The sequence below is a fragment of the Bombina bombina genome, chromosome 4 (genome assembly GCF_027579735.1).
Source record: "Bombina bombina isolate aBomBom1 chromosome 4, aBomBom1.pri, whole genome shotgun sequence".
Classification (NCBI taxonomy): Eukaryota; Metazoa; Chordata; class Amphibia; order Anura; family Bombinatoridae; genus Bombina; species Bombina bombina.
Genome location: NC_069502.1, coordinates 691,122,380 through 691,138,792, shown reverse-complemented (window position 1 = coordinate 691,138,792; position 16,413 = coordinate 691,122,380). Strand labels below are relative to the sequence as shown.

Here is a 16,413-nt window from a genome sequence, read left to right as displayed (position 1 = left end):
TCTTGGTATTCTTAGTTGAAAGCTAATCCTAGGAGGTTCATATGCTAATTTCTTAGATCTTCAAGGCCGCCTCTTATCTAAATGCATTTTGACAGTTTTTCACCTCTAGAGGGTGTTATCTATATGACACACATGTTGAGTTACCTAGGAGTCAGCACTGATTGGCTAAAATGCAAGTCTGTCAAAAGAACTGAAATAAGGGGCAGTTTGCAAAGGCTTAGATACAAGGTAATCACAGAGGTAAAAAGTATATTAATATAACAGAGTTGGTTATGCAAAACTTGGGAATGGGTAATAAAAGGATTATCTATCTTTTAAAACAATAAAAATTCTGATGTTGACTGTTCCTTTAATAACATTTGGGAAAGGAATCTTTACAGTCCTCAGTTTTGTCTCCTAAAGGAGTGGTTTCTACTTCAGCATGTGTTCCATCCAATATTGAACAATTTTCTCAGGCACTTGGTAAGGATCAGTGTCCCTTACATAGTATTAGTATTATTACTACTTCTCTTGTTGTTGTTTCAGCCTGTGTATTTATTGATACGTCTACTCAGAATAGTTTTCAAGCTGAGCCTAGGAAGAACATTAGTGGTCTTGGTAATCCAACAATTTTAAAGGATTTGATATCCAAATCTAGTAAAGAGGTTCAGTTGCCTTGTTTTTCCTCTGTCCCTGGGACTAGGCCAACTATTTCTAAATTTGCTCTTCCATCTGGTTCTCAAGTGTCTGAACTTGATGGTATGGAAATTAAACATTTAGTTCTTAAATATAGGGGTTTCACTGATTCAGTGATTGAAACCTTAATTCAGGCTTGGAAGCCTGTAACTAGAAAAATATACTATAAAGTCTGGAAAGACTTTATTTTTTGGTGTATAGCCCATGGTTTTTCTTGCCATTATTTTACAATTACTAGGATTCTACAGATTTCTGCTCTTTCAGGTTTTTTTTCATAGGAATATTGCTAATCTTCTAGAAATTCATGGTTTTGTCCAGGCTTTGTTTTCCATCAAACCTGTAATTAAGCCAATTTCTCCTTCTTGGAATCTTAACTTGGTTTTAAGAGTTTTGCAAGCTCCTCCTTTTGAACCTATGCATACGATTGACTTAAAGACACTTTCTTTGAAAGTGTTGTTTCTTTTAGCTATTTCATCTAGAAGAGCTTCTGAATTATCTGCTCTCTCTGCTTTCTTGTGAACCTCCTTATCTGATTTTTTATTAGGATAAGGCAGTCTTAAGAACTACTTTTGATTCTTGCCAAATATTGTTTCTTCTGATAACATCAGCAGCGAAATTGTTGTTCCGTCTTTGTGTCCTAATCCCAAGTCTGCTTCAGAAAGAGCTTTGCATAATTTGGATGATGTTTGGGCATTAAAGTATTACAGAGATGCTACTAAGGCCTCTAGACCAACTTCTAGTTTGTTCATTCATTTTTCTGGCTCTAAGAAAGGACAGAAGGCTTCTGTCGTTTCTTTGGCTTCTTGGTTGAAACTTTTGATTCACAAGGCTTATTTGGAGGCACGTCAGCCACCACCGCAACAGATCACTGCTCAGTCTACCAGGTAATTTGCCACTTCATGGGCTCTTATGAATGAGGCCTCAGTTTATTAAATTTGTAAAGCAGCTACTTGGTCTTCTTTGCTAACTTCTTTGCATACATTTTGATTTTTTTGCTTCCTTTGAGGCAGCTTTTGGTAGAAAAGTGCTTCAGGCAGTTGTTTCAGTTTGATTCTTGCCTGTTTCATCTTTGTAAGTGCATTTCAAAAAATATGGGGGTTGTGGATTTATTTTCTCAGTTAAAAAGATGTTTTTTAAATCCCTCCCTTTATGTTATTACTCATGGCCTCCACAGCTTGGGTATTAATTCGTATGAGTAATGGATTGTGGACTCTCACTATCTGTATGAAAGAAAACATCATTTAAGCTTACCTGATAAATTCACTTTATTCATGGTGGTGAGAGTCCACAAGACCCCAACTTATTTTGTTTTATAAGGTTGTTTTTTTTGGGGGGGGGGGGGTTTAAGCACATCTTTTTCCTTGTTTCATTTTTGTCTCTTGCTCTTTTTTCTTACCTCACTTCTGCTTGGCTATGCATTAGACTGAGATATGTGTGAGGTGGGAGGGGTTATATAAAGAAATTAATTTATCAGGTAAGCATAAATTATGTTTTCAAATGACAAAATAAAGTTAAAGAAACAGCTTAATATATACTCCAACAATTAAAATGCATTATTGGGAACACATTATTTTCCTAAAAAATATTTCTATTGAATTAGAAGTTAACTATTAACTTAAATACTTGACTTTGAATATAACATTTGAATATTTCATTTGAACGTTGATTCCGGTAGTCTGTGAGATTCAACATAAATTTTTAAATATCTAACATTTTTAACTTAATATAGAGACAATTAGCGTTTTTTTTCTGGAAAACAAATGTCGAAAAGTTTGTACAAATTTTTTTAAAAAATTCAAAGTGCTTTACAGTGATTAATAGCATCCGACTCATCTTTCTTACATGTCGCTCTTCATCTGCTGCACCTCTCTAATGATTATAGAATAAAACATTTCTTTTATAAGATACGACGAGTCCACGGATTCATCCTTTACTTGTGGGATATTATTCTCCTGCTAACAGGAAGTGGCAAAGAGCACCACAGCAGAGCTGTCTATATAGCTCCTCCCTTGACTCCACCCCCCCCCAGTCATTCTCTTTGCCTACTCTAAGTAATAGGAAGGGTAACGTGAAAGAGGTGATAAAATGTTAGTTTTTATTTTCTTCAAGCAAGAGTTTTTTATTTTAAATGGTACCGATGTGTACTATTTTTCCTCAGGCAGCAGATGGATGAAGACTTCTGCCTGGAGGCTGATGATTTTAGCAGTTGTTACTGAGATCCAGAGCAGTTCCCACAGAATGGCTGAGGAGTACTTGAGAAACTTCAGTGTGAGGAACATTTTTCATGCTATAAGCAGTGAGGTATGGTCAGTCATTTTTTTTTCTAGAGAGACTGTGTTATTTCAGAATTGGCTGACAGTATCCCCATGAGGGAGAGGGTAAGCAGTAATCCTAAAGTATATAAAAAGGGGTATTACTGGACTTGCATTTATGGGCTATACAAAAATGGTTGACACTGATGTTTGAATGTTTGTGGGCAAACGTTTATATGTTGGGAGTGCAGTTAACGTTTTTAAAAGAGATGTTTTTATGTTTTATTAAGAGGGTACACATGGCTTCATTTCTGGGATTCTGAACCCACATGGCTAGGTTTTAGACCGCTCTGGTGTGGTCAATTTGGGCTGTAAGACATTGAGTGAGATGGGCGGGGCCTATTTTTGCGCCTCCGTTGCGCAGTTGTTTTTATCAAGTAAGCAGCAAGCTCCTGATCCGGTGGGCCTTTGTGAGCTTTATTGGGCCAAAACGAAGGTTTATCCCGGTTTTACAGACCCCTGAGGGCAGGAAGGCGCCACAGCAGGGCTGTGGCGAGGTGCAGGGGGTGCTTTTTATTGAAATAAACGTGTTTGTAATTTTCCGTTTTTTTCCTGTAAGGGTTAAGTATTCCTTTCCTTGTGGGGCAAACTTAGCTGCAGTATTGGGATGCTTTTACCATAAAATTGGGACAATTTTATTGTTTTTAAGCAGTTTTGGAAAAAATTTATGCTTTTTTTCTCTTAAAGGCGCAGTACCGTTTTTAAGATTGTTATTTTTTCACTAAATAAAGTGTTTTCAAGCCTGTTTGTGGTCATTACTGGCCTGTTGAACATGTCTGACATTGAGGAAAGCCAATGTTCCATGTGTTTAGAAGCCGTTGTGGAACCCCCACTTAAAATGTGTCCCTCATGTACTGAAAGGGCCTTACATTGCAAAGAACATATTTTAGCTGATAAAAGTATGTCTCAGGATGATTCTCAGTCAGAAGAGAATCAGGTTTTGCCATCTACTTCTCCCCAAGTGTCACAACCTTTAACGCCCGCACAAGCCCAACTACCTCTAGTGCGTCTAATTCTTTCACCCTGCAAGATATGGCCGCAGTTATGTCTACTACCCTCACAGAGATATTATCTAAACTGCCTGGTTTGCAGGGGAAGCGCAGTAGGTCTGGTATAAGAGTAAAGGCTGAGCCCTCTGACGCTTTATTAGCCATCTCCGATGTACCCTCACAATGCTCTGAATAGGGGGTAAGGGAATTGCTGTCTGAGGGAGAGCTTTCCGATTCAGGAAAGATGTTCCCTCAAACAGACTCAGATATGACGGCTTTTAAGTTTAAGCTTGAACACCTCCGCTTGTTACTCAGGGAGGTTTTAGCGACTCTGGATGACTGTGACCCTATTGAGATTCCTCCAGAGAAATTGTGTAAAATGGATAGATCTCTAGAGGTTCCTTCTTACACTAATGTTTTTCCGGTCCCTAAGAGGATTTTGGACATTGTTACTAAGGAGTGGGATGGACCAGGTATTCCATTCTCCCCCCCTCCTACTTTTAAGAAAATGTTTCCCATATCTGACACCATTCGGGATTTCTGGCAGGTGGAGGGAGCTATTTCTACCCTGGATAAGCGTACAACTATACCTATTGAGGACAGTTGTGCTTTCAAAGATCCTATGGATAAAAAATTAGAGGGTCTTCTAAAGAAAATATTTATTCATCAGGGTTTTCTTCTGCAACCTATAACATGCATTGTTCCTGTAACTACTGCAGCTGCTTTTTGGTTTGAGGCTCTAGAGGAGGCTCTTAAGGTTGAGACCCCATTAGAGGATATTTTGGATAGAATTAGGGTTCTCAAGCTAGCTAATTCTTTTATTACAGATGCCGCTTTTCAACTGGCTAAATTAGCGGCAAAAACTTCAGGTTTTGCCATTTTAGCGCGTAGAGCGTTATGGCTTAAGCCCTGGTCTGCTGATGTGTCATCAAAATCTAAGCTTTTAGCTATTCCTTTCAAGGGTAAGACCCTATTCGGGCCTGAACTGAAAGAGATCATTTCCGACATCACTGGAGGAAAAGGCCATGCCCTTCCTCAAGATAAGACAAATAAGATGAGGACCAAACAAAATAATTTTCATTCCTTTCAAAACTTCAAAGTTGGTCCTCCTACCTCCTCCCCTGCCACAAAGCAGGAGGGGAAATTTGCTCAATCCAAGTCTGTCTGGAGACCTAACCAGACCTGCAATAAAGGTAAGCAAGCCCGCTGCTGCTACCAAGACAGCATGAAGGGGCAGCCCCCGATCCGGGACAGGATCTAGTAGGGGGCAGACTTTCTCTCTTCGCTCAGGCTTGGGCAAGAGACGTTTAAGGTTCCTGGGCATTAGAAATTGTGACCCAGGGGGGTATCTTCTAGAATTCAAAGATTCTCCTCAAAGGGGGAGATTTCATCTTTCACGATTGTCTGTAAACCAGACAAAAAGAGAGGCGTTCTTACACTGTGTAGAAGACCTATATACTATGGGTGTAACTCGCCCAGTTCCAAAAGCAGAACAGGGGCAGGGGTTTTACTCCAATCTGTTCATGGTTCCCAAAAAAAGATGGAACCTTCAGACCGATTTTAGATCTCAAGATCCTAAACAAATTTCTCAGAGTTCCATCCTTCAAGATGGAGACCATTCAGACTATTTTACCAATGACTCAGGAGTCAATATATGACCACCGTGGATTTGAAGGATGTGTATTTTCACATTCCTATCCACAAAGATCATCACCAGTTCCTCAGGTTCGCCTTCCTGGACAAACATTACCAGTTTGTGGCTCTTCCCTTCGGGTTGGCCACAGCTCCCAGAATTTTCACAAAAGTGCTAGGGTCCCTTTTGGCGGTTCTAAGGCCGCGGGGCATAGCAGTGGCGCCTTATCTGGACGATATCTTAATTCAGACGTCAACTTACCAACTAGCAAAATCTCACACGGACATCGTGTTGGCTTTTCTAAGATCTCACGGGTGGAAGGTGAAAGTACAAAAGAGTTCACTTATCCCTCTCACAAGAGTTCCATTCCTGGGAACTCTGATAGATTCGGCAAACATGAACATTTTTCTGACGGAGGTCAGAAAATCAAAGATTTTAAACACCTGCCGAGCACTTCATTCCATTCCTCGGCCGTCAGTGGCTCAGTGTATGGAGGTAATTGGACTAATGGTAGCGGCAATGGACATAGTTCCGTTTGCTCGCTGGCATCTCAGACCACTGCAACTATGCATGCTCAAACAGTGAAATGGGGATTATGCAAATTTATCTCCTCGGATAAATCTGGATCAAGAGACCAGAGACTCTCTTCTTTGGTGGTTGTCACAGGATCATCTGTCCCAGGGAATGTGTTTCCGCAGGCCAGCCTATTGGGCTGGAGTTCCCTGAAAGCACAGGGTGTGTGGACTCAGGAGGAGGCTCTCCTTCAAATAAATATTCTAGAACTGAGAGCAATATTCAACACGCTTCAGGCGTGGCCTCAGCTTGCTTCGGCCAGATTCATAAGATCCCAGTCGGACAATATCACGACTGTAGCATATATCAATCATCAAGGGGGAACAAAGAGTTCTCTAGCGATGATAGAGGTTTCCAAAATAATTCGATGGGTAGAGACTCACTCTTGCCATCAATCAGCAATCTATATCCCAGGAGTGGAGAACTGGGAAGCGGATTTTCTAAGTCGTCAGACTTTTCATCCGGGGGAGTGGGAGCTCCATCCGGAGGTGTTTGCACAATTGATTCATCAATGGGGCACACCAGAAGTGGATCTGATGGCATCTCGTCAGAATGCCAAACTTCCTTGTTACGGGTCCAGATCAAGGGATCCCCAAGCAGTACTGATAGATGCTCTAGCAGTACCTTGGTCATTCAACCTGGCTTATGTGTTTCCACCATTGCCTCTCCTTCCTCGTCTGATTGCCATAATCAAACAGGAGAGGGCTTCAGTGATTTTGATAGCACCTGCGTGGCCACGCAGGACTTGGTATGCAGACCTGGTGGAAATGTCATTTCTGCCACCATGGACACTGCCACTGAGACAGGACCTTCTCATTCAAGGTCCGTTCCAGCATCCAAATCTATTTCCTCTGTGGCTGAATGCCTGGAGATTGAACACTTGATTTTATCCAAGCGGGGATTCTCTGAGTCGGTCATAGATATTTTAATTCAGGCTCGAAACCTGTTACTAGGAAAATTTACCATAAGCTATGGCGTAAATATTTTTATTGGTGCGAATCCAAAGGCTACTCATGGAGTAAGATCAGGATTCCTAGGATTTTGTCCTTTCTCCAAGAAGGATTGGAGAAGGGGTTATCAGCTAGTTCCTTAAAGGGACAGATATCTGCTTTATCAATTTTACTGCACAAGCATCTGGCAGATGTTCCAGACGTTCAGTCGATTTGTCAGGCTTTGGTTAGAATTAAGCCTGTGTTTAAACCTATTGCTCCGCCATGGAGTTTGAATTTAGTTCTTAAAGTTCTACAAGGGGTTCCGTTTGAACCTATGCATTCCATAGATATTAAGCTTTTATCTTGGAAAGTTCTGTTTTTAGTTGCTACATCTTCGGCTCGAAGAGTATCTGAACTATCTGCATTGCAATGCGACTCGCCTTATCTTGTTTTCCATTGTGATAAGGTGGTTTTGCGTACCAAACCTGGATTCCTTCCTAAGGTTGTTACTAATAAGAATATTAATCTGGAAATTGTTTTTCCTTCTCTGTGTCCTTATCCTTCCTCTAAGAAGGAGTGTCTGTTACACAACTTGGACGTGGTTCGTGCTTTGAAGTTTTACTTGCAAGCGACCAAAGATTTCCGTCAAACATCTTCTCTGTTTGTTGTCTATTCTGGAAGACGTAGAGGTCTAAAAGCTATGGCTACCTCTCTTTCTTTTTGGCCGAAAAGCATCATCCGTTTGGCATACGAGACTGCTGGACAGCAGCCTCCTGAAAGGATTACAGCTCACTCTACTAGAGCGGTGGCTTCCACATGAGCTTTTAAGAATGATGCTTCTGTTGAACAGATTTGTAAGGCTGCGACTTGGTCTTCACTTCATACCTTTTCCAAATTTTGCAAATTTGATACTTTTGCTTCTTCGGAGGCTATTTTTGGGAGAAAAGTTCTTCAAGCAGTGGTGCCTTCTGTTTAGGCATCTGTCTTGTTCCTCCCGTTCATCCGTTTCCTGTAGCTTTGGTATTGTATCCCACAAGTAAAGGATGAATTTGTGGACTCGTCGTATCTTATAGAAGAAAAGTAAATTTATGCTTACCTGATAAATTGATTTCTTCTATGATACGACGAGTCCACGGCCCGCCCTGACAATTTAAGACAGATTATATTTTTTTAGTTTCTCCTTTTTCTTCCTATACCTTCGGTCGAATGACTGGGGGGTGGAGTCAAGGGAGGAGCTATATAGACAGCTCTGCTGTGGTGCTCTTTGCCACTTCCTGTTAGCAGGAGGATAATATTCCACAAGTAAAGGATGAATCCGTGGACTCGTCGTATCATAGAAGAAATCAATTTATCAGGTAAGCATAAATTGACTCTTTCTGTCATGTTCTTAAGAGACTATTAATACAAAAGTAAGCTATCATGGTGTTATAATTTGTATCATATTATTATTGTTTTCAGATTCAAGAGCTATGATTTGAATTTAAAATGATCTAAAGCAATATAACAGCATTGTATTACCTGTTGGGAGTCAATTATTGGTAGCAATTTCTCGTGCAAAAGGAATGGGAAATAAACACACTTATCTGACATCAAATATTACATACTAAAGATTTCATCTGAAATGTCACTGAAAAAAATAGTCTGGTCTCATGAATAAAAAGGGTCTTAATATATATCACGCAAGGGTTAAAGGACAGGCTGCTGTTTTGCTGGCAGACAGAGTAAATTCTATCACCAACCAAAAGTGTACAAAGTACACAGCTGTTTGTGATCTAATAGAGATGTATAGAAAGCAGTGTGGGAGCCAATGGGCTTGTCATCTGTTATTATACACTAATCCATTACAATTTCTCTCACATTGGGCAATAATTCATTTTATAAGTAAAACCTTTTTGTTTCTTATCCTTTATCATATGATTAATATGAGAAAGGGGAAAAAATATTCTTTTCCTGTTGCATTATTGAACCACATTAATGGTTGAAGATTTTTGGTCTACTGCACCAAAATAGTCATAATTCGCAAACATGCTAATTAGCTTTTTTGTCACCATCACAAAATAGATTATCATTTGTCTGGGTTTGTTTTACATTGGTAATATTTTTTCTTTTCTTATCAGTGGATAATAGTCAAGATCAAGCCATGATCAATTTGTTAGCTGGACTCGAGGATGATGGGTATCAAATGGAGAGGCCTAGACATGCATCACAGCACACATTCTCCACAAAGTGCAACATGCAGAACAGTGATGATGAAGAAAATGAACCACGGGTGGAGAAGGAGGAGATGGAACTTAGTATATTAATGTCTCAAAGATGGGACAGCAACACTGAAGAGAGTGATACCAAAAGACAGTATGTAATCAGATTCCCTCCCATCTTTCCTCATTCTGACTTTCTAATCTTTTTTTCTGAAAACATAGAATACAAGCAAATACCTTGTGAATAAGGTTAAATATATATGTCTATGTCTTGTATATATAGGCTAATAAGCTGGCAGAGAGTGATATGGTTACTTTATTTGTAATTAAATGATGTATTTTATTAGTGGCTGTGATCTTTGAAGATCCTGTGAGATATATATCTATTTTACACTCTATATAGTAATGGATGTCTATCCATTATAATCAGTCATCTGCATTTTTGTTTTTTAGCCTCAACAAGGAATTGGATGGAAGCTCATCTGAAGAAGAGGAATTAATGGATAATGAAATGGAATGGAATAGTAATAAATTGCTACTAGCAAACCTTTCTATACCTCAGTTAGATGGCACGGCAGATGAGAACAGTGGTAAATAAAGTATTGGTATAATTACATCAGTGTCTAAGGAAACTATTTTAATAGCAATATAGAAAATGTAATCTACTTCTTTGCAATACTTTCGTTATTATAAAGGAAGAGTTCTGTAGTACGCCAACAGCAGCTACTACTACACCGTAATATATCACATACCAAAAAGTCACTGATACGGCAATTTAATGTAGATAAAAAATATTCTCATAAATATGTTTTGTATATTGTAGTATACCATTAAACACTGACCTGAAATTCCAATGATCCTATATATCTTGAAATATAAAACCCTAATTGTGCGTTGATCTATGTTCATGATAGACTAAACCATTTGGATTAACCCTTTCGCTGCTAAGCCTTTTTTTTTCCACCCCAGTGCTGAGCCAATGTTGAGCTTTTTTGCTACTTACATTTAAACCCCTATTATAGGTCAAATTTCAGTGAGTGACCCACACAAATTATATATTATTTTCTTCAGCAGGTCCAGCAGATTCACAATATGCCATTATTATATTTATAATTCATGGCATATGAGATAGCTGCAGCAAAAACTGTAAACAATATGCATAATTTTGCATATAAATAAAATTGAACATTGCTCAGTGACCACTGCTTCGATCACCTTACTAAATTGCCATCAAGGGTAACCATATTTGAAATTTGTGGGTTATAATAAAAGATTTAGAGAGGCCTATTGTGCAGTACAGAAATTAAAGCATTTTATTCTCCAAAGGTTTTCACTGTTACCACAATAATCACCTGACTATACAGACAAAATTCATATATATTTTTTTAAAAGAGGGATTAGTTTCCTAGAAAATACTGCTCCAAGACCACCACCATTTGAAGGAGCAGAGATTCTCTTTCAAATGGAGGGGTCTTTGAGGTTTGTGGCTGCTAAGAGAGCTGAGATTAAGGGGCTTGAATAGCTCCCTTGCAATTACTTGGTTCAGCCCTTTTGTGACATCACACGTGCATACTTGGTGACATCACTGACACTGCCATGAAGAGAGGGGGGAGAGAGAGAGCGCAAAAGAGAGGGGAGAGAGAGAGCTCAAAAGAGAGGGGGGAGAGAGAACGCAAAAGAGAGAGGGGGAGAGAGAGAGTGCTAAAGAGAGGGGGGAGAGAGTGCTAAAGAGAGGGGGGAGAGAGAGAGCTCAAAAGAGAGGGGGAGAGAGAGAGCAAAAGAGAGGGGGAGGGAGAGAGCGCAAGAGGTGGGACCGCTGTACTGCAAAAAATGGCCCGTGTGAACGGGCTTTAGGACTAGTTTTAATATAAAAGCATAGGTGATTTTTGCAGGCAATTTTTGCAGCATTTAAAAATGTTTTGTTTGCAAGTGGATGTGCGCCAATACCTTCTGTTTTGTGTAAGTATTTGGTTTCATTGACAGCAGTCCAAAAAATGTATTTAAACTCCATTTTTGTAAGGTGCTCTAAACCAAGCTTTGTGGCTTTGTATTTAAAAAAAGAAGACTGACCAGCTTTCATAGGTTAAAGCATAACACCCCTAGCTAGCCATGTAGTTATGTTGCACACATTTACATTTTATATATTGAATATGTTTTTTCCCCAAGCACAATTTGGAATGAAAATCTTGCAGATTGCTTTTTGCAGAATTGGACAGTAGTTTGTTTTTCTGTCCTGCACATGCATTCATGTGGTTTATCCAGTAGTCAAGCAATCCTTTCATAAGAATACATTTTAACTAGCTCCTAGCTCTTTGCAATTGTTGGGGCAGTTCTCTCATCTAGATGGTTCCTAAATGGGACATCCCGTTTGGCTCTAGAGCAGGGATAGGGGAACCTTGGCACTCCTGATGTTTCAGAACTACAATACCCATGATGCTTAGGCACTCTGAAGTCCAGTTGAGCATCATGGGAAATGTAGTTCTGAAATATCTGGAGGGTCAAGGTTCACCATCCCTGCTCTAGAGTGATGAGGAGACTGAAGAACTTGGGTATTTTCTACCTACTTGGTGTTGAACATTGTACACAAAATGAATACGGTACCACTTCAAACGTGACAAAATTGATTTATTTTAAATATAAATCCATTTTGTTAAAAAAAAAAAAATGCTTTCCATAGTTGTTACATTGAAAAATGGAACTTCCTTAAGACAGATGTCTTTAAACAGTTAATTGATTGTTTGTGGGTTTTTTTTTTGTTACATCATAAAAAAGGAATGCAGAAAATAATATTTTCTTTCCTTTTTTCTAGATAGCCCACTGAATAATGAAAGTTCACTTACTCACTCTTCAGTGATTGCAAAAAGCAAGTTATCTATGAAGACATCAATCTTCCATAAAGATGCTGCTTCTCTTGAACCACAATCTTCTGCTAAAACAGCTTTTCAATGTCAACACACAAGTGCCCTTTCAAGTCATGTTTTTAAAAAAGAGTGTTTGATAGAGGAATTTTCAAAGTCAGCTGTAGAACATGGAACTGAACTTTCTGCACAGTCATTTCCAAATAGCACTTATAGTATGGAATACCCTATACATTTTGACAATTCTAGACACACAGAAATTCTTCCTAATGAAAGAAGCAAAAATGACACTGACTCTATTTCAGCAAGTGACAAAAACATCTATGAAGATGGAATCTCTTCACTGAGTAGACATGTGAACTCAAGGAAATTCACCAGCATTAGAAAAGTTGATAAGGAGTCTTGTTTTTTGAATATAACACGCCATATAAATGATAATTCATCAGAAAGGAATCTGCGGAACTTTACAGAGTTAAGTAGTAGCACTAAAAAATCCAATGATGTATTCAATAAATGCAGTAATAACTCTATAGGTTTTTTGCCTGGCACCTTAAATGAAAGTTGTGACATGGTACCATATTCAGATAGCAGTAGAACCACAGTACGTACTTTAGATAATGAGAATAATGAAGGAAGCCTAAATAAACATAAGACACAAAATGAAGAGTTACAGGATGAGAAAACAGACACGACACATTACAAGTTTTTTCCTAGTGTTGTTCTGTCAAATTGTTTAAACCGCCAACAAAAAACTTCACCAACAACATGCAAGATTAAAGGGCCTAAGAAACAATCAAGGCTGAAGTTAGCCAAAAAAATCAAGGTTGATGTTCGCAAAGATCTCCCGCATGAAAAAGAGATTTGCCATCAGGAATCTGTAGGATTACATGAGAAAACAAACAATGTATTTAATCAACCACCAGCAGCTGAAAATGATAAAATGGATTTTCTTGATTATGAAGAGTCTGTAGGTCGAGGTGAGAATGCACTTGTAAAAGACATCAGCTATGCTCCTGGTAATGCTTGTAGCAAAAGTCCTCCAGATGTTGATAGAGTTCCTTCCTGTGATCTAGCTGTCATAATGGATGATGGTGCATTTCAAAGAGATATGTGTGATATAAGTAGATCTGAATGCAACTTTCTTGTAGAAAATACAGAATGTGATCCATCTTTGGCACTTTATGAAAATAAATATACTTTAAGGACAAAACGAAAAGCTAATTTGGAAAGTGAAGATGGAGAATCTGGCTTGGAAGCACAAAATTCCAAACTAAGTTTACCTCACCCCTCAGAATTAATCGAAGATGTGGTAAATCCTCAAAAGGTGCGCAAGCGAAGAAAAACTTCAAGTAAGCAACCTCCTGTAATTATTAAATATATAATAATAAACCGATTTAAAGGCAGAAAAAACATGCAAGTAAAAATAGGAAGGCTAGATCACACTGAAGAGAATGTGAAATTAACAGAAGATAAGATTCAACAGTATAGTAAAATAGCACCTTTAAAAGATTTCTGGCCCAAAGTGCCAGATTCTCCTGCAACCAAATTTCCAATATTTCCAATAACACCAAAGAAGAGCTACAAAAAGAAGTCTAAACAGAAATCTGCAAAGAAGAAGCCTGGAAGACTTCCAAAGATGGAGAGTAACATCTTAAAACAAAATGTACTTGTAAGGAGAAGGAAGATACACTCTTTTCTTTCTCTTCCAAATCCTTCATATAATACGGAAACTGATGATTGTGATACAGAGTATAAGGATGTTATGTCAAAACTAGGCTTTCTTTTGGAAAGAAGCCCAAGCCCATTACAGATGTCTCCTCCGCGGTGCTGGTCACCTACTGATCCAAAAGCAGATGAAATTATGACCACTTCAGTAGATGAGACTCCACTGTTTAAATGTTCTTTCGTAGGAGATAGTAAGAGAGAAGGTTTAAATTTGTTTAAAAACCGTGAGAGGAGAACTCAAGCAAACAAGTCTAAGAAAAAGGCTGTGATAAGTCCCATAGCAGTAGCAAAGCAAGGAAACAAAGTAGGCCAGCTTAAAATGGGCGAGGGAAAGAAAAGGGGAAAATCACAACAGAAAAAAAATGAAAAAGGGCAAAGGAAGCTCACTAAAATTAAAGATCGGGATAAGAATACAAATGCTTATCTGGATGACTCAGAAACAACTGCACTTCAAAGCGAAGAGCTTCAGTCTATGAACCAATTTGAACTGCCCTTTTCTGGATATTCAACTGGGCATCTTCCTTCTACACAACTACCCTCATCAGGCACGCAAGAGAATTCCTCAAGTTCTTTCAAATCTGGAACAGGCACACCATGTTCGATGCATTTTCAGCACAACTCTGTAAGTCAGAAAGACATGAATTCCTCTTTGACACCTATATCAATAAGCCCAGTAGTTGAATCCTTCAAAATAAGTCCATCTAGGTCACAATGCCCTAATTTATTTCAAAATAAAGAGCTTAAAGCTAAAAATAAGACACTTAATTCATTAACTCGTACATCTCAGGTTATACAAAATGCACAATTCACTTTTAGTAATACACCTAAAAGTATAGAAGATCCTACAGAGGTTCAAAAAAGACTTTCAGCATCTCTTGGAAAGTTACATGAAATTCAGGGTTCAGACTTGCATCATTTTGATAATTTCCAGTCAAAGATTTTCCCATGTACTTCTAACCAGCAGCAAACCACATGTTTACCTGATTCAGCTAAGGATTCTGATCCCAAGTCATCTATAATGTATTCAGAGAATGGTCATGAGGCATTTCAGTCTCCTAGGCAAGGTTTGGTAACCTCTCTAAGGAGTCCTGAAAAAATATCTCCTTGTGAACAAAAAGAAACAGGAGATATTGAAACAACTCGGAAAAATAGTCCAAATTGTGGAGCTGATGCATTTAGATGCTCAAAAGCTCTTCAGAATCATTTTAAATCTGATGCTCCACAAGGAATATTTGATGGGCCATCTGGAATAGCTGTTTTAAAGGAATTACTTCATAAAAAACAACAAGCAAAAATAGTAGACTCCACTAATAAGTTAAAGGGAAATTTATCTTCTTCGGCAGAAACAAAAACTAAACGTAAATTAGCATCCTGTAAAAAGCCAAGGGCTCCAAGAAACACAAAATCTAAAACAGCTAAGAATGTGAAGGAGACGTTAATAAAGAAAAGCCCTGCATCTGATGGAAGTCCTGGGATCTTCTCTGACCCTGGTTTTGAAAGCTGCTACTCACTTGAAGACAGCTTGTCTCCTGAGCATAGCTACAATTTTGATATTAATTCTGTGGGACAAACTGGTCTTTGTAGTTTATACTCAGGCAGTCAGTTTATAGCAGCAGACCCAAACTTACCCCAGAAGTTATTGAGTGATGCTTTTCCTTGCCATAGTCTTGAAAATGAGCATGTAAATCATGACTATCCACTATGTGAACTTAAAAAAGTGCGTAAATTAGAACAGCCTTTGCTTAAAAGACCAAATTCACTTAGCCCTGATCTATTTGAAAAATCCCCTCATGATACTAAACAGAACCCTCTTAGTCAGTGGAAAAATAATTTACATCCACATGCATCTTCAATTGGTGGACTTAATAAACGAGAATCAGAAAATTGTTTAGCTAAAATATGTAGGCAAAGTAAAAAAGGAGCAAAAAAAGAATCAATATATAATTCAAGTGATCAAACTTGGATCCAATCTGAAGGGTTCAAGGAACTTGACTCAAATTCTTCCTTTACGGAACTTTTACCTTCACCAGATGGTGACCTTGTTTCAGAAGATATAGAATTGTATATATCAAGACAACATGATGAGCTAACACCATCACCTAACAGTTCACCAAGATCCGTCAGTTCCTTATCTCAGTCAAAAACTGGAAATGCTACTCCAAGGGCTATTCATATTCTAAAACCTCTGATGTCGCCACCTAGTCGGGAAGAAATTATGGCAACTTTATTGGATCATGACCTTATGGAGACTATTTATCAAGAACCTTTTTGCAGCAATCCTTCTGATGCACCAGAAAAACCAAGGTAAGTGAATTAAAAATTCATTTTTAATGGGAACCGTTTTAGATCTTGCAATTTTATTATCTAAAAACAAACACCTAGATTACGAGTTTTCCCCTTAACAGGGTGCGAAACTAACGCCAAAATAAGTTGTGTTATTTCACTCTCCATAGCGCTGCCATTACGAGTTACTGAAAAGCCTCGTTGTGCGTGCGGCATGGTGACGTTAAGCTCCATA

General features: G+C 38.5%; 1 protein-coding gene across 1 annotated transcript in view; it reads left to right on the top strand.

Moving 5' to 3' along the window:
- Positions 1-16,413, top strand: part of REV3L (REV3 like, DNA directed polymerase zeta catalytic subunit) — a 471,052-nt gene that overhangs the window by 292,149 nt on the left and 162,490 nt on the right. The window contains exons 11-13 of the mRNA XM_053710865.1: positions 9,232-9,466; positions 9,766-9,902; positions 12,122-16,199. Of these exons, the coding sequence (XP_053566840.1) occupies positions 9,232-9,466; positions 9,766-9,902; positions 12,122-16,199 (4,450 nt within the window). The remainder of the gene's footprint in view (positions 1-9,231; positions 9,467-9,765; positions 9,903-12,121; positions 16,200-16,413) is intronic.